The sequence below is a fragment of the Phoenix dactylifera genome, chromosome 5 (assembly GCF_051530095.1).
Source record: "Phoenix dactylifera cultivar Ajwa chromosome 5, Ajwa_hap1_PhDact_Kaust_v1.1, whole genome shotgun sequence".
NCBI lineage: Eukaryota > Viridiplantae > Streptophyta > Magnoliopsida > Arecales > Arecaceae > Phoenix > Phoenix dactylifera.
Window position 1 is genome coordinate 10,542,962 of NC_143194.1, and position 21,791 is coordinate 10,564,752.

Below are 21,791 nucleotides of genomic sequence, written 5' to 3' on the forward strand. Positions count from 1 at the left end.
GTGGGCCTAATGAATTTTTCATACACAATGTACAGGTGTCTCTAAGCATCTACAATTATAGTACAACCAATTTGTAGTGGAGAAGTCCACAATTTAAGTAGTTGTATTTTAATTATCTAGAAATCACTAAGGTGACCTTTTAAGAGATTCTTAACTGATTAAAACCTATAGCAGGTGCCAGAAAACAACTTTTCTTGACAAGTTCCTCCAGAACTTTATGTTTCAGATTATTTTCAGAACATCATACGATCCATAAATGTCATTTTTGACTTTATAAGTGACATATAAATTGTTTATAGACATCTTGGAGGACTTGAAATGTGGACCTCTAGAACCATAGAAATGATAAAGAAAATTTGTTTTCTTACCAAGAAAACTATTCTCTCTCTAAAAGTCGCAGAAGAAATTGTTTTTCAATTTGCAGATACCCAGAAGAGGCACAATATGGTCAGCAACACAAAGTTGCCTCCTCAACAGGCAAACTATACATTGGAGAGCATTGCAATGCCCAAAGTTTTATTAGGTGCATGCTGCCAAGAAAAGCTCTCTGCATTGAAACACTTTCCCTGGTCTATCATTCAACTTCATTTTCCTTGACTTTGTGGTGAACTGCACTTTCCTCTCAATAATTCTAGAGTTCTAGCAAGTCCAATATATCCAGAAGATAGATAAGAAGTCTTCTTTCTTGAAGATGCACCATCTGCAATCATGATCAAGCTGTCTGTCTCACAAAAGCACCAGTACATCCGAATTTGTTTCAGGCCTCACAACTCGATAAAACCGATGGCATACCAATCAGCATATGCAGATACTTTCTTTTCATCCTGAAGTCATCCATGGAGGTGGTCCAGAAAAACTAGCGATCTTCGTCAAATATTCCATAGGCACGTGGGAATCGAACGAAGCATACAGTCATAACCTCTAGGCTGCATGTCTCTTTCTGCATGTAGGCATCCAGTGGACAAGAATTCTCAAGGAAAGTTGCCATGTCAAGCAGGGAAATTTGTGGCATACAAGTTTCTGATGGAACTGCAGGTTTCTTTCTGTCTCTATCGGGATTACACACTCCAATTCAGAGAAGAATGGTTTTAAACTACATTGTCATGCCATTTTTTAGGCCACAGTGCTGAGATCAAGTGCAATCTATTTGTAATTATTCATGTCACTACTTAACATGGCATATGACAAGTCTAGTTCTTAAGTAAACTATTTGTATAAAGCATTAGCCTCTTTAAGAACGTCAGCTAGTTGGGGTTTTTGGACCTTGATGGAGCAGTCACATTGGTGGAAAGATTATTTGGAGCTTTTATGAAAGATGAAGAGTTTCAATTTGTTGTCTGGAGGTACGACAGAGCACTCTGCTTCTAGTCCGATAAGTACTGCAGCCACTTACATCTAATAGTATAAAAGAAGAATCATTTTGCTTATGGAGTTGAAAGATAGATCTAGGAACAATCTGATAAGTAGAGAGACAGATACATGTCAAGCTGTTAGGAAAACGAACGTGATTGAAAGTTATAGAAAAGATCGATAGAGAACCTGTCAGTGGCAGCTAAAATAACTCTTAGCAGGAATGAATAGCTAAAATGTTTTTAAGCTGAGAAATAAATATCAAGACAAATCTTATTGGTTATAGTTGTAGGTATAGATATGATGACTGTTGGCCCAACAAATGCTACTGTCTTAAATAGCTAGGAGTTTGTTTAGAGAGAGAAACTGCGATCTCATATTGAGTAGTGATGCATCAGATCCCACATTGGCAGCAGTTCAAAATGAATTTCTTACAGCTATCAAGATTATTTTAAACTTCACTAATTACAACAATGCTCCCAAACTCCAAAGATTAACATGAATCAATTAAACTTAAATTTCGGCTATAATGATACTGCCAGAAATCTGATTTGCATGAAGAGAATAATCAAGTATAACAGAATAACAAAGAGAGCTTATTCCATTGTTTTTTATTTTGTATCTCCCAGAGAAAAGGAAAGTAACGCTAATACATGCAATACATAGACTATAACAGCAACCTACAAGAGGAGGCATAACCACCAAGACATAGGAAACAAAAAGACATCCCTTAACTTACTATCAGGAATAATGTGAAAACAAGACACCATTTCAGTTAAATTTCCACCATCCATAGCCAGACTTTTCCTCCCATTCCAAAAGAGATAAAGGATCACATCTGCATCTTGCAGCCACTGGCAATAATTTCATTCTTTTCCATCAGCTGCATGAAGTGAACCCAATTGAACAGGTGCTTGTGTCCCTACCACCTTGGATGATCCATAGACAGACAAGTCTACCCCCTGAGATTTCTCCTTTTCAATTTGCTCCTTTATCCAGAAATATGTGATCCTGAGACCATCCTGTGGAAGTTAAAGGAAGAACTTGCATAATCAGTATCAAGATAAATTGAAAGCCTCCAGAAATCAAAAAATTGAAGAAAAAACTAATTCTCTGAGTACCTTCAGTTTCATTGTTGGGGCCCAACCCAGTTTCTCTTTAATCAGAGTGTTGTCGGAATTGCGGCCACGGACCCCTTCCGGGCCAGGAATGTGATAGATGGGCAGCTTTTTGTTCTCAAAGCTGAGTACCATCTCAGCCATCTCATTCATGCTCACCATTTCATCACTTCCAATGTTCACCGGCTCTCTGAAGTCTGACTTTGTCAATCTAAAACACATCAGGAATAGATTTGCAAATATTAGGAAGGGAAGGAAGCTCTGTTGAAGAACACAATTAGAGTCAAAAGTATAAAGTTCTTTCATTGCCTTGCTCAGGTCAGAAAGGACTCTAGTATAAAGAAATTTCAGGCCTAACTAGAAATACAAATTTGTCTCGATTTTCAATTAAGGGACAAGAACGTCAAGAACTTCTGGACTTTCATTTTTGTTTATTCACAAGATACAAATCAGGTTTGCTGGGCTCATCAGCCTTTTCATTTTTCCAGCATGTCTAATAGTAGTAGTAACAGAGATACTTGTAAGAACGATGTTGCCAAGAGTTTACCTCAGGACACCTTCCACACATTCATCAATGAATGTGAAGGATCGAGTTTGCAGCCCATCTCCCCACATCTCAAACTTGTCAGTCGAGGTGATTGCCTTTCTACAGAAAGCAGCAGGAGCCTTCTCTCTCCCACCTGGATTGCACTCAAGAAAAACCACAACAGTTCTTATAGTACCAGAAAAGATCTTGGAATGTTTTATTAAGAGCTTACAAGTTACCTTTCCAAGTTCCATAAGGGCCATAGATGTTATGGAACCGCCCAATCCGACACTCAATACCAAAGTCTTTAGTGTAGTGCTTGCACAATTCCTCAGTCGCAAGTTTCTCTAAGCCATAAGCATCTTGAGGCTGCACGAGAAATTGATATCCAGTAAATAACACTGCACGGAGTTAATTTCAAAAAATAGGTTAATCAGAGCAACATTGTCAACATTTTGAGATGAATAAACCTCTGCAGGCCAAGCATCAGATTCTTTCAAGCTCACATTAGTGTCCAGCTGCTTAAATTCTGGGTAAATGCAAGCACTGGATGCATAGAAGAACCTGCAGGCCATCAAACCGGAATTTATTTTCATAGTTGCTTACTAGCAAGCAAGTATTTGCACAAATGCAGACAAAATATCATGAAGCTTATTTCAGAACTTTACCAGTACTGCATAAGCATGGAAAATTAAGAGATGATTGAATCCTATAACTAAAATGAAAGACACACAAATTTATAAATGAAAGATATAAAGAGCCCACTTCCAGCTGCCAACCTGTTATCAGAACAATAGAGCACAGATGGAAGAAAGCAATTCACAAGTCTACCCAGTTTTATAGGATAATGCAGCAGGTATGATAACATATCATCAGATTCAAACTGATTCATAAATAAAACTGAAATATATTTGCAAAGACCTACAAATTTTGGTTGGAAACAAGGGCTTCATTAACAGTCTGAAAGAAAGAAATGACTTCAAAAACTTTTACATAAGAAATAAACAGATATATTGACGGAAAAAATGCTTCACAATATGGCAACCCAGCATAAGCTTTCAAAATTCGAAAAACCATTTAAAAAGAAAATAATAACACAACTAGTTTCTTTATTGCATGAACAACCAGTGTTATGAACTCTTGAAGGATCATTGTTTGTTTTAACGAACCCATTAGAACTTCTAACATTAGCTTGTAGTTATATCGCATCTGCATGAAGTTGGGTTTATGGCTGACATCAGCTTTAATTAATCAGTGGAAACCATAAAGCAAATAATTTCTTAGCTTCCTGGTGCAAGTTCCTATTTTGTATGATGTTGCAAAAAGTATGGTAAGAAACAAATATTCAACAACAAGAAAAGAAGTGGGGATATAGGAGATAAGAAAAAGGACCAACAACATAATACTGAGTTTAAGGGGAAAAAATCCAGAAAGGAAACAAGTAGACATATAAAAGTAAAAGAAAAAAAAATCAAAGAAATGCCAAAATATATTACAAGCTATTGATTACTAGTAATTCTTTTAATCAACATTTTTTCCAAAGTTATGTATACCTTATTATTAAGAAGTGGCTCCCATACATGAAAAAGGAATGGGTCATGACACATGCAACATAGTCAAATTTGATGAGACAATTACTAAAAGAGCTTCAGTTAATCAATTCAATAAAAAGAAAAAGAAAGCGAGAAATGTACAAGGATAGTTTTGATTGATATTTGCTAATTACAAATCTTACTATAAATTTTTCTTGCATATTAGCAATTAGTTTCATTTTCACACAGTTAAAAATTTAATTTTGTTTTTAACCAATTAATCTGTAGATCTAAGAAATACTGAATTCTTATAAAACCCATTCTATTGGTAAAGAGGACATGGTTCAATTTCTCACAGAATTTCCTTGGCATGATGTGCCATGAGTGAACTCAGGTAATACTACATGTCCTGTAAATTGTCCAAAAAAGCGATCAAACTTCTTAATGCTTAAACCTAGAGTTATAATATCCGCAAAAGACAAAAATAATTACAAAACTCGTACCTTTTCACTCCATTAATCCTTGCAGCTTCAAGCATGTTGAAACTGATCATGGTGTTGTTGTACATGATCACAGAATGGTTTGATTGAATAAAACCCATCCCTCCCACATCAGCAGCAAGATTAAATACATGATCTGCACTGCGAGTGACCTTCAAGCAATTGTCCATGACCCTCAAATCCATGAGGTGGAACTCATGGCAGAACATCTCCTCCGCCATGTGCTCATTCTTCTTCCAATCAGATGCAATAATGTAGTGCCCCTCACTCTTCAGCCGCCTTGCAATGTGGGAGGCAATGAAGCCTCCAGCTCCTGTGATAGAGATCCATAGTTTCTCGGAAGGCCAGTATGGCTCCCTCTCCAAGTTTGCATAAGTGTATTCCCCATAGCTACTTCGATTATTTCCAGCACTGCCCATTCTGCGCCATATGTGAATTAAGAATTTTCTTATAGGAAGCTCTTATAAAGTTCTCAGACATCCTCATACATGGAAAGATGCAGAGGCAATTTAAGTATAACCAACTTAAAATTATGAAAGAAGCGAAGCATGTAAGAAATCTAAATCAGTGGAGATGATTGGACTAGAAAAATTACATAGAACAAGTCCATATAAGAAGTACATTGAAGAAGAAGAATGAAACAAGAGCAAGACTAATCAACATGTTGTGACCGCCTCATACTCATAGCAAAACGAGAATAAACTTCAACAGGATAAATGAAAATGACAACTATGACTTTTACACTATGAATCATGTCATATCTCATAAAGCAAAGAACAATCTGTGGGTCATGAACCAATTAACAAAACTATATGAATCATAAAGAAAAAAAAAATCACCCACCAAGTCCAAACCAATGAGAAATAAATACTCGAAAACGAAGCAGACAAAACATTCCCCATCATCCGGGGAGGGATTGACTTTATGAAAGCAGTATTGCCATTCATGTGTTTATAATCTAAATTCTTAGACAAAGTAAGAAACAAAATAATATCAATTATAAAAAGAACTGATTCAACAATACAAATTCAACTGGCAAGTGAAATAACTCCTAGTCACTCTTAATACAAATCATCAACAGTACATAACATGCTGGCTCTAGCAACACCCCAAAAGAAAAAAAAGAAAAAAAAAGAAAAAAAAGAAAAAAAACGAAGAAGAGCTATATAGTCATAGGAAGAAGAAGGATGATTAACTTTTTACCCCAATACAATCAATGGATTTAAGTAAAATCCATTAGAGAACTTCCAACCCACATCTTAGGGAACCAAAATAAAACAATAAAAATAAGAGCTGTTACCCAAATGCCTTTTTTTTTTCTTTTGGTAGAAACATATTAACCAGATGTTTAAAAATAACATTTTCCCCTTTTGGGACTTTTTTCTTAGTTTTACCCCAAAAAAACAGAAAGAAAGAAACAGAGAACAGACAATTCAGCAGCCCAATAAATAAAACCGAACAAGCAAATTTTATGAGAAATTCAAGGAAAATCCCAAATTAAATCTACTCCCAGTCTCCCACTGTCCTCATGTAAAAAGAAAAGTCTTTTTTTTTCTTTCTTTTCGTACTTTTTCTCAGTTCCCACCAGAGAATTACAAAACCGAGAAAACTAATCATTTAGATCCAAAAAAAATCTTAATTTACAGTGCCACCAAATTTAATCCATCTGGGAATTCAAAACCGAAATAGAACAAATATTATCAAAAAATCAACAGAAGAAAAAAAAACAAAATTAAATTTTCGTGCATTATTAACTTTCCACGAAACGCCAAGACTCCTTAAAATCCCCAAAGACAAATAGAGGAAAGAGATTTTTTTAAAAAAAAGAAAAATTGGAGAAAAAGATGGACATTTTGATCCTTATCGACAAATAAACGCATCAAGGCCGCTTTACCTCGGCAAAAGGGAGGTGGAATCGAATAGCAAACAGATTGAGACGAGAGAAAGCGGCGGAGAGGAGTTTTGTTTGAAACGCCGTTGGTGAGAGCTCCCCAGCCCTCTCTCCCGCCTTTTATATAACGTAGAATTTTATGATTCGGTAATAATAAGAATTTATTAATAAATTGTTTTTAAAAAAATATTATTTTTCATCTATAATTTTTTTTAAAAAAAAAGTTTGGTACTTTTCCGTTCTCGAATTCTGCTCATATTTATTTATTACCATTCTTTCTCCGTCGTAGACTCTGACCTTCACGTTTTTTCTATATTTTTTTGTACAGGTTGAGTGGATCGGGGTTGCTGGAGAGACCTAAATTCAGACCCCGAGAAGGGGTATGTTGGCCCACAAAATATTTCCATGATCCGAAATACCATTATAAAAGATGCCTTCCCCAGTTCTTTCCAAATAAAACATAGAGAGGAAGGAACATAACTGTAACAACCCAGGACCTCACCCAAAATAGCTAGTTGGAAGGTACTATTTAGGTTCCTTGATCCTGTATAAATACACAAGATCTATCCAGCGAATAACCGATGTGGGACTAAACACACGCCCGTATGGATCCTCACGTACTCTCCCTGTTCAAGCCCTGACGTCCTCATCAGGCTAAGGGTTCAAATCTATTCAAATATAATCACAAACACCACAAGTGGCCCGTAGTCAGCCCCAATGGATCCGTACTGCAGTGTCCCCTAGTCCACATAGGTTATGGGTCGGATCCGCTCTGATACCATTTGTAACAACTCAGAACCTCACCCAAAATGGCTAACCGGAAGGTACTATTTGGGTTCCTTGATCCCGTATAAATACCCAAGATCTATCCAGCGAATAACCGATGTGAGACTAAACACACGCCCGTACGGATCCTCACAATAACTCTTCTAATATTGTATGTAACATACATCTTAATGTGAAAATTCATCAATTATATTAGGATAAAACTTCTCTTAGTAACAGAGTCCATTCATATTATAATTAAAAAAAAAAACACAATAAGTGCGTGAAGAGTAGAGGTTATCCTTTTGCCCATCTTCTCTTCTTCCTCATTAAGCCCCTATATCCATCCATGAGGTTTTTCTTCTCCTCTTTGAGGTGTATATCAGATTGCTGAATAAATGATTGGCTAGCTGTGTGTCACCCAATCATAGGTTGTGTACTGATGAACACTATATTCTGCAAACTATTTATCAATTTGCCCTAAAGTGTGTATTAGATCGTTGTTGGATATGTATCATAATAGCTTACGATATATATCAAGAAGCTTGCGAATGTGTATCAACTAGCTTTGTACTGTGCATTGGTGAATACGTTGTTTTGGAAACTGTGGATTAATTTAAATGGAAATGTATATTGGGCTACTGAATAACTAATATGTGAGGTGTATATCACCAAATCATATACTATATATTGGTATATATATTTTTTAAAAATTGTGTATCAATTTATCTGGAGATATGTGTTGAACTGCTGTTATGTATGTATCAAAGAAACTCAAAGTATGTATCAACAAACTGTCAAGTGTGTGTTTGCTTCAAACTTTGTATCACTTAACTCTAAAATCCATATTTAAATCAAAATCCCCATGGAGGGACAGAGAAAAACTTGGCAAGGAAGAAAAAAGGATGCAGGTGAGTGGATAGCCTAACTCTTTTAAATGCATATTGCATTTTAATTTTTTTTAGGTTAGGAGATAGACGAATTCCATTAATAAGAGTCCCATCTTAATATAGCTCTTGGGTTTTCATATTAATATGTATGTTGTACGAGACGTGGCAAAACAGAAGCTGCTCCATACGATTTTCTCTGGTGCACACGGGAGGACTTTTGTTAAGAAAGAGATGCCCCTGTAATCATTATTTGTTAGATCTAGATTATTTAAAATAAATATTTTATTTGAACAAAAGTGGGAGGTCATCTATTTATAAGATATTCTCAAAAAAATAAATTAATAGGTGAGTAAAACTAAGGCATGGGTGCTCATACAATAGCCTAAATCTAATCATGACTAAATGACTAAGAGCCCGATGTTGCTAATCTAAGTCATTGGATGTAATCTAATATCTCAAAACTACTTACCATTAGAAAATCATATGATTTGAAGATTCTTATCTTATACATGTATGGTCAAAATACATGTATGGTCAAAATATATGCGCTTGTACATATTTATTTAAACTGTCTATTGTTTACTAGTGATGTATAAGGAATACACTAAATATTTTCAAATAATATAATTTTTTAACAGTAAGCAATTTAGAGATAGTAGATCATCTTCATTAATTTAAATCATCACATCAGTCCTCGATCATCCGATTGATTTTATTTGGGCTATTATTATATGGGCGCGGATGTACTAACTTTGCTCTTGCAATGTAACATTGTTTGATAAATTAATATTTATTTTACCACCAAGCACTTCAAAATAGTTTTTATCGGTCCTCAAGAGGTGAGTGAGTACGTGATTGAAGGCAGAAATTAGCCTCTTCCAACCTAAAATTAAAAAAAAAAAGGATTTGTCTTATCCATGATAGCAACCTTTCTGAAAAATACTATTGATTAATTAGAGGTATTAATATACTTTCCAGTCACACTAACCCACCCATTCAAAATCCTGTATTAAAAAAAAAAAAAAAAAAAAGAAGACATTGCCATCCTAGAAAACTCTTAAAATCCCATCCTAGTTGAAGGATGATTAGATTGACTTGAGTTTCCAGTCAAATCCTCTTTTCTATCCTTCCAACCCAATTTAGTAAGTGTAGTCATTATTTTCATTACATAATTAAATATTATAATATGATAACAGTTAAGAAGCCCTTTATTTTTTTTTAGTAAACAAGGCCTTGATTTAAATCACTGTTAGGTAAATATATAATGAAATAAAGAGCATCAGATTCTTTTATCATTACCATCATATATAATAAAAGTTCTAATTTTCAGCTGTAATAAAAAAGATGAAAAACTATCCAACAAAAGAGAAATAAGCCTGACCCTTACTCTGATTTTGTTAATATCCAAGAGATTTATTAAAATGCAACCACTTTTCTAATCACATGGATTTCTCTTTGTATCTTATGCCAACTTCTCGCGTTTACCTTGTCACTCTCTTGACTCCTACCTTTTGATCTAATTATATAAATCAAGCATAAATTCTTTTTAATAATATTAAATCAAACATTTGACAGTATTTTTTTTGTCGAACAAAAGTCACAAGAAAGTATATGAAGTAAAATAAAAAAATATAATTACCAAATACTAAAGCGAGAAAAGGATATATAAAACTAGTTTACAAGATCATATAAGAGTAAAATAAAAAGATACATTAGCAAATGCAAGATAGATAAAATTAATTAATCAGATTTAAGTTGTAAGCAGTTACATGGATGGGTAAATAGTGGGTGCGAACTTGGGTGTCGTTGAAACGTGGTTGGATCCACTCTTTTTCATTTCAATTTTTTTTCTTAAATCAACTTAAACGTGTTTCCAAAGTCGTGCAATCTTTTTGTACAAGTTGTAGAACTACGTGGCTATCATCAGGTGAGTTGATTTCTGATCGAAAGGTGAAGAGAGATGACTTCCAGGTTCCAGAAGGACTGAAAGGGGCGTCATCGTGCCGGATCTTCTTGTCCGGATCCAAAGTCTCAAGAAAAATGATGGGAATTTTCCTGGAAGTCAGATTGACCATGGAAGGAATAAAATAAATGAGGTTGAAATCTAACACGCATGGCCGGCAGACCACGCCCTTTGCGTCCAGAACAAGGATTCCCTTTTTTTTTTTTTTCAACTATACTTGCTCCCGATGGAAGGCTCCTAGATTATGTGCTTTAACAATGCATATTAAAAATGATAATGAATTCCCATTTTTAATTGTTAATTGTTTTTCAAATTTACTAAAAAAGTTTGGAAACAGGGCTATGTCAAGATGGATTTGTTTTTCTTTTGCTTTATTTTTTGCTTTTTGATATATTGATGTAGACTTCATATTATTTATAGCTTTCCAAAGAAAATTTTACTAACAGAAATAAATTTTATTTATATTTACTAAAAAAATTTATATTCATATTTTTTAGGAAAATTATATATAAAGTTCCAGTAATAATTCACAATTCATATTTTGCAACCATAAAGATGTACACGAATGCTAGTAGGATGTTGTTTAATGCGTGTTCTTTGTTGCTATTAATACTTATTGCCTATTTTATGTAAATATGTTACAAGAATTAAATATAATTATCATTTTAATATTTTTTATTGGAAGGAAAACCATATTCTATAATTTTATTAAATTATAAAATTATAAAAATAGAGGGGCTAATCTCAGAAACAAAAAAGATGTCAGGGATCAACTTTGTATCTGGATATTATAAAGATCTGAAAAATCTCTACTGGAGCTGAGCGGTCTCTAATTTTTGTAGATAACCGTAATCGAAGAGGCTAGGCCATCCATCTCTTTCTTTTTTTCATACTTTCTAAATCTTTGGCGAAGGGTTTCAACTTCTGAAATTTTCATTTCAAGCCAAAATATTTCTTAAAACATGATGGTGTAAGCAGGCTAAACATTTAACCTCGCACAAAAATTTGAGTAGGACCTGACCCAGTATCTGCAAATTATGTATGTAGGTGAGCATGGATCCAAAATTAAAAGCTCCTTTCAGGTCAAGAATGAAATTGGTAGAATCAAAGCCATTACAACAGAACCCAATCAAATAGAATGAAGCCTCACAAACACCAGCTCAGAAACTCGCGTCTAACATATGTCTTAAACCCAATCATCTAAAGAGGCCTTAACTGAGTAGAATTTGTATCTAAATAAGAGTCAGGAGATCTAAAGCCAGCATATTTTCAACCGAGGTTTGCTTTTAATCTAAGGCTCAAACCCAACCACCCACTTTTATGTTTTTTTTTTTGGTATTCAAATCGACCAAATGGGCCACTAGGTCCACACTGTTAGTAAAGAATAGACCAACGGGGTAAAAATGGTGTAGAAGTAGGCCCACAAGGACAAACTCTCATTAAAAATCCGAGTAGTGCACATAATAGGGCTGAAAACAGAACTAATAAGGATAAGATATTGGAATTATATCCATACTTTTTAAAAAATATAAATATAAATATTAAATAGAAATGGGTACAAGTCGGATATTATGTGTATCTATATTTCCTCTGTATGAATACGGATATTATTCGGATATAAACCAGATATCAAGTGAAGTTTAACTATAAAAATGATGCATAATAAAATAATTAAAAAAAAATAAGTACAAAATCCAATATCAAGATTACAAACAATGCACCACCAAGTAATGGTCTAAAACATAATTTTAAACTTACATAGAGGCCCATTTGACCAAGAGTTTATATCTACTGTCCAAGTTGATAACCTAAAAGGAGGGTGAATTGGACTTTTCAAAATTTTTTATAAACTTAAATAATAATTAAATAAAACTGAGTTAAACACAAATATACACAGTGAAATGAATGACAAATAAGTGCAGAAAATAAGATCAAGCACAAGCAAGTCAAACACCAAGATTTATAGTAATTCGGTGCCAATCTTATACCTATGTCCACTCCCCAAGGCTTACTCCTTGAGAAGTTTACTATAATCTATAAACGAGATTACAGCTCAGTTATTTTCTAGGCTCACAACCAAACTTAGTTGATTTTCTATGGCAATCAACCAAAACCAAATTCGAGTTCCAACATTTGGGAACTCGTTGCTAATTTCTAAGCTCAACAAGACTTAGTTGATTTTTTAAGGCAATCCACCATAACCTAAATGTTTAAGGGTACATCCAAATCTTACAAGCTAGTTATTTTTTCACAGGAACAGCTACACCAAAGATCCTGCATGGGATTCTCTAATTTCGTGCACTAAAGAAAGATAGAAAATACATGCAAAGTAACATCTTCAAAGATTGGATTAATGCCGTCAAAGCTTTAGTTTGAATGCTCTTAAAGTTAGGATCTTGGTGAACAAAATTCAGCATGTACCCTTTTTCCTTTCTTGCTCACTCTTGATCTTGTGATGGAATTCAATGATTGACAGTTGAAGCTGTTATGATGTTCTGAATCAAGAAACCAGATGGCAGACACATATTGACAGTTTCATGAAAATGATCTTGTAGAAAAGCATTTTTAACATCAAGTTGCTGCAGCAGCGGTCTATTATATCATCATGCGTCCATTTTCCAATGAGATAGGAACGTAAAAATGTCAATATCTCGAATGCAGCCTATACCAGCCTAATGCCTTAAACTTGCCATTGGGGCTCGAGTAAAAAAGATATTGATCAACTCCTTGGCAGTGGGCCGATAACCCTGTATGGCTGCGGCTGCTAAATGATAACAAAGGTTGGGGATGCGTACCATAGTAGGCAGGGTCGGCAGCTATCTTCGTTGTCATCCCGTGTGATTGATCAAGCCTTACTATACGATCACTATCTCACTCTTCCTATTTACATTTGGGATCATGACCTGGCCACTTTATTTATTTTGTTACTCGTAGCTTCGCGTGGATTTGCATGCGTTTGGGGAAGACTTCCCGTTAGGGGGTAAAGTGCAGTAGGATTTTTTTAAAAAAATTTTTATTGGGTATATTTGGAACATAAACGCTTTGAAACCAAGTTACTTGGGTTGACCAATTATATCCGGTCACTCTAGTGGCCAGGCTTCACTAGGGTTATTTTATTATGTGATGATCTGAGAGTGGAGAAGCAAGATGTGGAACCGCAGAAGCAAGATAAAAGTCACATGGCACTAAGGAAGGTGAGCTAGTGGACTGAGCTAAAGGTGGAGGTGAAGGCCCAGAGTGATCAGGAAAGACCATTGATATAGGTGATATCTCACCAGAACCCAGTTGGGTTGGTGGATCATCCTGGACGTGGGAAATAGTATGAGTGGCATTGCTTGAAGCTGTAGAAGTGTCACCTAAAATATGAGCATTGCAAATAGCAAATGGCAAAGTAGGAACAGTGGGAGGAGCGCAGGTGTTGTTACCATGGTTTGGAGAAGGTAAGAGGTCAAGGGTAGAGGGGTGCATGGAAGATGAACCAGCCTGAGCTGCAGCAAAAGGAAAAGATGCTTCATCAAATGTAACACTGAGAATAACAACATAACCTTTATAACCAGAGGGATGCCCAAGGAATATACATGGGCGATGCAGGGTAGGATCGTTGAAGAGGTGATTATTCTCTGTTTTGTTTCTGAATTAAGTTGTTTCAGGTTTCTGTTTTTGTTTTGCTTCTGAATTCTGTTTTGTTTCTGAATTCCGTTTGGGGTTAGGAGTCCTTTGTTTGTTTTGAGTCCACAGGGTATTTCAGTAAACCTGTTAATAAGGGTTAGGTTATGCGTAGCCTATATAAGGCATCGCTAACGTCTTAGGAGCCGGTTGTTGTTAGTTTTTTTCAGCCGTCAAATGAAAGGAACTTTGCTTTGAGAGTTCTCAGCATCTCCCCTGTTCTGAAACTCTGTTCTCCGCATCATTTGGTATCAGAGCAGGCCTCTCCAGTTTCGATGGCAAACGACGGCGTTGCAAGCGTCCACCCCATCGACAGAGATCATGGGGTGCCAGCCCTTTGGGCGGCAGTTCACAATCTTGAAAGTGCCATGCGGGATATTCAGCAGGCGATCAATGATTTGTAGATCAATTCCACTAGGGAATCGAACCGGAATCGAGTGCAAGCCAGCCAGAACCTTCCTCGTGGCCAACCGGTGCTGGTGCGTGACCCTCCCCAATGGCATGGGCATCATGCCTATCCGGAGTCGTCAAATGAAGAAGACGAAAGATTGGCCTTTGACGAGTTCGACGAGCTACATCAAATGCAAAATGCAAACCCAGTGGGTTATAGGCCCGACAGGTTTGATCGGGACAGAGACACCCCCGATTTTCGTTAATTTGAAGGTGGATCTCCCTACTTCCAGCGGCAATCCATACATCGAAGGCTTCCTGGATTGGGTGGCTGAGGTCGAGAAGTTCTTCGACTATATGGAGATCCCAGACCAGAAGAAGATGAATCTTGTCGCATACAAGTTAAGAGGCAGAGCCTTTGCATGCTGAGAGCAATTGCAACACAACCGTATGCAGCAAGAAAAGATGCAGTTCACCACTTAGCGCAAGATGAAGCAACATCTGCGAGGTTGATTCCTTCCGTTTGACTACGAGCAGACGTTATACCACCAGTATCAAAACTGTTGGCAAGGTCTTCAGATGGTGACTGAGTATACAGATGAGTTCAATCGCCTTAATGCCCGAAACAACCTTTCAAAGACAGAGAACCAGCAGGTGGCAAGATATGTCGGGGGCTTGAAGCCGACGATCCGAGGTTAGGTGGATCTACATTCGATGTAGAGTTTATCTGAAGCTACAAGTTTAGCCTTAAAGCTCGAGGTGCAGACAGCATGGAGGGCGAACCAGTTTCAGCCAACGAGTCGGATAGCTTCTGCGTGCTCCACATTGGCAAAGCAGAAGGCTGTTGATGTGGCAGCCACTTCGAGTCAACCGCCACCAACGTCCACAACTAAAGGCGCCGGGAATTTCATCAGGCAGCCAATGGGCATATTGAAGCAAACTGCTGGAACAAACAAAAGCAATTTAATTATGTAGAAGACAAAGGAGAAGAGGAAGAGAGGAAGCTGTTTATGTCTTGTTTTCACTCGTGTACTTGATAGCAATATTTGGTTTTTGGACGGTGGATGTTCAAATCATATGTCTGGAATGAGATCTATGTTTCAAGATCTTGATGAATCAAAGAAGATAAAAGTCAAACAAGTGCAAGTAGAAGGAAAAGGAACCTTTGTTTTCAACACAAATCATGGTAAAGTAAAATATCTTTATGATGTTTTCTATGTTCCGAGTTTGGCACAGAATCTATTAAGTGTTGGCAATTAGTAGAAAATGGTTATTCCATCTTATTTGATGATGCATCTTGTATCATTAGAGATCAAAATCTGGCCAAACCATAGCAAATATGCATATGACAGCAAATAAAATGTTTCCTTGTGAACTTTCAAGTATTGATTATCATGCATTGGTTGCTAATCAGAAAGATGAGTCTAAATTATGGCATTTATGCTATGGTCATCTGAATATCAATGGCTTGAAATTATTGAATCAAAAGGATATGGTTGTTGGGCTACCAAAAATTGACATTTTTGGGTGAAGTATGTGAAGGTTGTGTATGTGGAAAACAAAGTACAAAATCTTTTCCTATTGGAAAGGCATGGAGAGCCAACTACACTCTTGAACTAATTCATGCAGATTTATGTGGGCCGATGAGGACGGAATCTCTAAGTGGTAGTAAGTATTTCTTACTATTTACTGACGATTATAGTCGCATGAGTTGGATATATTTTCTGAAATATTTGAGGCTTTAAAAAAATTCAAAACATTTGTAGAAAAGTATGAGTGGCAGCTTTATAAAGGCTTTTCGTACATATAGAGGAGGAGAATTTTTATCTAATGAATTTAACTCCTTTTGTGAAGAAAATTGATTCTTTTTTAAGATAAAATGGATTTGAAAGAAGTAAAAATGAACCCACTCTTTATCTGAAAAAGAAAAATCAGAATGAGCTTGTCATAATGTGTCTCTATGTTGATGATATTATATATATGGGGTCTTCTAACTCTCTTGTGATAGATTCCAGAAATTGCATGATGGAAAAGTTTGATATTAAATATTTAGGTATGATGCAGCATTTTCTTGGTTTGGAAGTGAAGCAAAGTGAAGATGGCATCTTTATTTCATAAAAAAAGTATGCTACATATCTTCTTAAGAAGTTTAACATGTTGAATTGCAAGATCACAAGCACTCCAATGAATGATAATGAGAAGTTAAGGCTTGAAGATGATATAGGAGAAGTCAATGTGCAAAGTTATTCAGAAGTTTAGTTGGTGGTCTAATTTATCTTACCCATACTCAGCCAGACATTGTCTTCTCAGTTGGTCTTATCTCCAGATTTATGCAAAGACCTACAAAACATCACTTTGGTGCAGCCAAGAGAATCTTACGCTATATTGCTGGAATAGTAGATTTTGGCTTGTGGTACACTTATGTGACTAACCTTAATTTGCTTGGTTTTACTAATAGTGGTTGTGCAGGATCACTAGATGATAGGAAGAGTACTTCAGGATATTCATTTATCCTTGGATCGGCAGCTATCACATGGAGCTCAAAGAAACAAGAAACGATTGCATTATCTACTTCTGAAGCAGAATATGTTGCAGCAGCCTCCTCTGCTTGTCAAGCATTATGGCTGAGAAGACTACTTCAAGATCTTAATCAAGAACAAGATGAAGCTACTATTGCAATGACAAAAAATCCCATCTTCCATGGAAGAACAAAACATATCAACGTTCGGCATCACTTCATATGAGACTTGGTAGCAGAGAACATGGTGGAGCTGAAATTCTGCAATTCAAATGAACAAGTGGCAGACATCTTTACTAAATCACTCTCTTTTGGAAAATTCTCCCACTTCAGACCATTGCTTGGAGTGTGCAACTTGGAATCAAGGGGGATGTTGAATATCTAATTCAAAGTTACACCTAGATGGTGTTTGTTTAACTTGGTCTTAGTTAGTTGCTTACATGTCATGTTAGTGGCCCATATTTGTTGAGTAATGGGCAAATTTATTGTTAGTGGGGGCATATCTGAGTTAGTGGTCAGTTATTTAGTTTTTTCCATGTTGTCCATGATGTCCATCAATGGGTATATCTTGTAAGCCTATTTATAGGCCTGTTATGTTTAATAAAGGCGTGTGCAATTCAAGTTTTTTTAATCTTAAATTTCTTCCTTTTCTACCTGAGTGACAAATCCACAACAAGCTCCAGACTTCATGCGATATGGCAAGATCACCAATCCGAGTCACAATCAGATCACTGACTGTAGAGAGAAGCCATCCTAATGCCAGTTGATCCTTGATATGCCTCGTGCGAAACTCAGGATTGGGATTGGATACAAGATTTCCATCTTCAATCTGTCTTTGTATGGTCGATGCTGCACAAGGGAACGAGCCGTCTGCAATTTCAAGAATCACGTTTGTACAAAGATACAGCAGGATGCATCTTTTCCAAACCATATAATTGTTCCCCAAGTACTTATCACTTCTTGGATCGTAATTGCTATCGTATTAGGTTCAGTCATCATAACTGTTCAAGAACATGAGAAGTGGATGCAAGAGCCTGCAGAATTTGTATGAAATGCAGACGCAACAAAGGATGAGAATATTGACGAGAAAAGAGAAGGGAGTAGGCGCAGGATCGAAGTAGGCGATGATCAGTCGTGCTTCTGCTCTGATACCACGACAGCCATGGGATTTGAATCCTTCCACTTTGAAGGAGAGCTTGTAGAAGTGCCATATATAAGATGAGTACAAAACAGAATTGCTTCTGCAATCCGTGTGTGGACTGTTTCACGACAAAAAAAATAGTTACAGATATCAATAGCTAACAGCTGCAAATTTGTCATCTGTATCGATTGGGGGAAATTTAATACTTGAGATTCGACATCACACGGTCTCATAATGTTTGGGCCCCTTTGGAAGCCATTATTAAATATGGTTAAATCTATCCATTTGTACGAGGCCATAATGCTAAGACTAAGACGATAACGAAAGCCCAACTTAGAACAAGTTCATGACTTTCATCCTGCCCACCACAACCTCGTACATTAGTACAGCCCTAGCTACCAAAGTGAGATGGTGACTCAAACCAACTAACTATATAATCCCAATAAGATTTACAACTATTCCTGCATTCATGCTGCTAAATACTATTAATTTATCTCCGTATGTTTCCCATCAACAACCTATTGCAGTATAAATACACATAAAAGCAAGCCCATCATGTTATTAATTGACTAAGCTAGTAGGAATGACTAATTTAGCTTCGCAACTTAGGTCTGGCCAACTTGAATTTCACTTAAATGAGCCCAAATATGGATTGCATTTTATGTACATGATTGAAAATAACCAAAATAATTGTTGTTGGCCACGCCCACCTGCGACAGGTGTGAATTGTTGTTGCACCAAAAAAAAATAATAATAACCAAAATAATTGTAGGATAAAGTTGGTAGCCCTCATCATTTAAAAGATTTACTACGAGAATTATATATTAGAAAAAGTTAGGAGAAAACTGTTGAAAGTTAATTTGAGCACACAACTAGAAAAAAAAAACTTTTATAAATATTTACTTGTAAAACTCTTAGATGAGTCACAATTTCATAGGAAATTGTAAGAAGGACAATATATGCGACAAAAGGTTCAGGAACGTAAGAGAGGAAAATCGGACGAGCGCATCCGTGAACACAAACAAAAAGCGGGCAATCCCATGTTCAACAACATTATATCATTAACATGTTTCCCATGAGTAACTTTGAATAACTTATTACTAATTTGAAAAGAAGGAAAAAGTATCCCTCGGAAACAAACGTTACCTTCTTTTCTACTAACCAGTTACCATTCAAGGCTTATTAAATTCTTCTAGGAGCACTTGGCTCTAAGTGATTTTCAATGAAATCAATAAAGAACATTTTTGAAATGAAAATGAGCACCTGATTATTTATTTATTTATTTATTTATTTATTTGTGTTTATTTATTTGTTTGTTTATGATAGTAGGTCCACCTACTTTTATTGGATATATATGGGAATGAACCCATGTCTCTAATACTTATGACAATTTTTCAATGAGGATATCTTCGAGATCTCATCAGTTGAATAACCTTCATAGGGTTGCAACACCAGTAAATCGGATTTGGTTTTAGGTAAACCCTGATCAATCAAACCTCTATATTTCCAAACCAGGTATTGAGTTGGAATCTCTTTAACTTGACCCATCCTAAGTCCATCTTAAGTTAAATTCAGGTTGATTCGGGTTCGATGGATTTAGGTTGCGCTACGTTAATTGGGTTAATCAAAAAATAAATAAGAATTTTAAAATAGAAAAATATTTGCAATCCTCTAATGCTCAAGCATATGGAGTGTCACACTCTGAGCTCGGAGCATGGCAAATGCTACACGCTTGCACGGCAGACCGTACAGACATATAAGGCAACGGATCATATCAAAGCAATAATAGATTTTTAAAATTTATTTAATTATTAATTTATTCAAATAGTTCTTATAAAAGTTTCAAAGATCATATGCAAACATAAATCCAATAATCTAGCTAATCTAACTAAAATGCCAATAATTGAATAAAATCTTCAGAATCTAGCGTACTCTCTGGTCCCGTGCAATTATGCTTTTGGATCTGAAAAATAAAATAATATGATAATGAGCTACACTAGCCCAATAAGCCGCATAATACTCCAAAATAGGGTCAAAGCATGCCAGATATTTAATTAAAATATAAAATAATAACTAAAAATAAATCACAAATAAACATATTTTCTTTTGAAATTTATTAAGCATTTTCATAAAAACTCTAATACCAAAATTCCAACATCAATAGGCTATGGCCACGTAACCTAGTGGCATGGGTCATACAAAGTGCAAAATATTACTATTATTAACCACCGGTGGAAATGGTGTCTAAATACCACTATTTTAATCACCGGTGGTGCAGTGTCAAAACTGGTTCCTCACAGATTATAGTCAACAAGGCCAACAAAAAATTTTCATTGGTGGGGCCAGATCATAGCTATACTGAAAATACATACATACAAAATAGATAATTTGCCCAAACAATTTTTTCAAATTTCATAACATATAATATAATTTCGAAATGACCATTAACATGCTTGACCCTTTTTAACTAAGTACAAAGCATGTATCAAAATCTAATTTACTAACAATTAATTTTTTAAAAAATTTGAAAAACATACTTTGAAGCATTAAGTTATTTACCTCTTCACTTTTTAAATCCTACTTTAGGTAGGCGGATCAGATTCACATATTTAAATATCATTAAAATATAATTAATTTTTTTGTTAATTTTAGAGCTAAGCAAAATCCACAATTGACACGGCCTAATCGGGCCTGAACCAAGCCCATCATGAACATAGCCCATTAGGCTCAAACTAGGCCTACATTGGACACGGCTTAATAAGGCCCGAACTCAACCTACATCGGTTACGGCCCAATAGGGCCCGAACTTAACCCATAATAGGCACTGCTCAGTAGGGCCCAAATTTGGTCCACAAAGAGCACGACCCAACATGGCCTAGGCCCCAAGTTTGGCCCGTAATGGGCACGACCCAACATGGCCCAAAATGGTTGAACTGGGCCCATATTTGAACAAGGCCCAAGCTTAGCCCAGTTCGGCCCATGATGGGCACTCTTCATCCCGACGCACTCAGGAAGAGGGAGGAAAGGAAAAAGAAGAAGAGGGAAGAGCCTCAGCAGTCGCTGGGCCTGGGTGGCCGGAGGACGTCATCCGGTCGACAAGCATCCGCCCACAGCGGTGGTCGGCGGCCGCTTCGATGGCTGGATCGGAGGAAAACCGAGATCTTTCTCGGTTGGCCTGAAACAGAGAAAGGGAAAGAACACTTGATTTGGCTGCGGATCAAAAAGCAGAAAGAAAGGCGCTCACCGGCGAGTGGTGGAGAGGAGGGGTCTCAGCCGAGGGTGGTCGGTGACTAACAGTGGCGACGATGGTAGAGCTCAAATAGAGAGAAGGAACCTCGGAACAGGGGAAAGCTCGCGAAGAAGTATTCAGACAACGCTCGGCCGGGGGGCACGCCAGTCACCAAAAAAGGAAGAGGAAGGAGAGGAAGGAGAGGGAGGAGAGGAAAGATCTCGACTGCGATGCTCTTAGAGGGGAGGGTTTTATAGGGCCTCCGAACAAATAAGCCCAAAGATTGTTGCACTGGCCACGAAGATCATGGAC

General features: G+C 36.5%; 1 protein-coding gene across 1 annotated transcript; it reads right to left on the reverse strand.

The window, feature by feature from the left end:
• Positions 1-1,921: 1,921 nt before the first annotated feature.
• LOC103718012 (GDP-mannose 3,5-epimerase 2-like) lies at positions 1,922-7,032 on the reverse strand. The gene is made up of 7 exons (XM_008806633.5): positions 6,921-7,032; positions 5,030-5,446; positions 3,465-3,558; positions 3,234-3,363; positions 3,016-3,148; positions 2,472-2,679; positions 1,922-2,372 (listed from the first exon to the last, which is right to left on the reverse strand). The coding sequence occupies exons 2-7, from the start codon at positions 5,443-5,445 to the stop codon at positions 2,217-2,219; spliced, it is 1,137 nt and encodes a 378-aa protein (XP_008804855.3). The 5' UTR covers position 5,446; positions 6,921-7,032; the 3' UTR covers positions 1,922-2,216.
• Between the last annotated feature and the right edge of the window lie 14,759 nt (positions 7,033-21,791).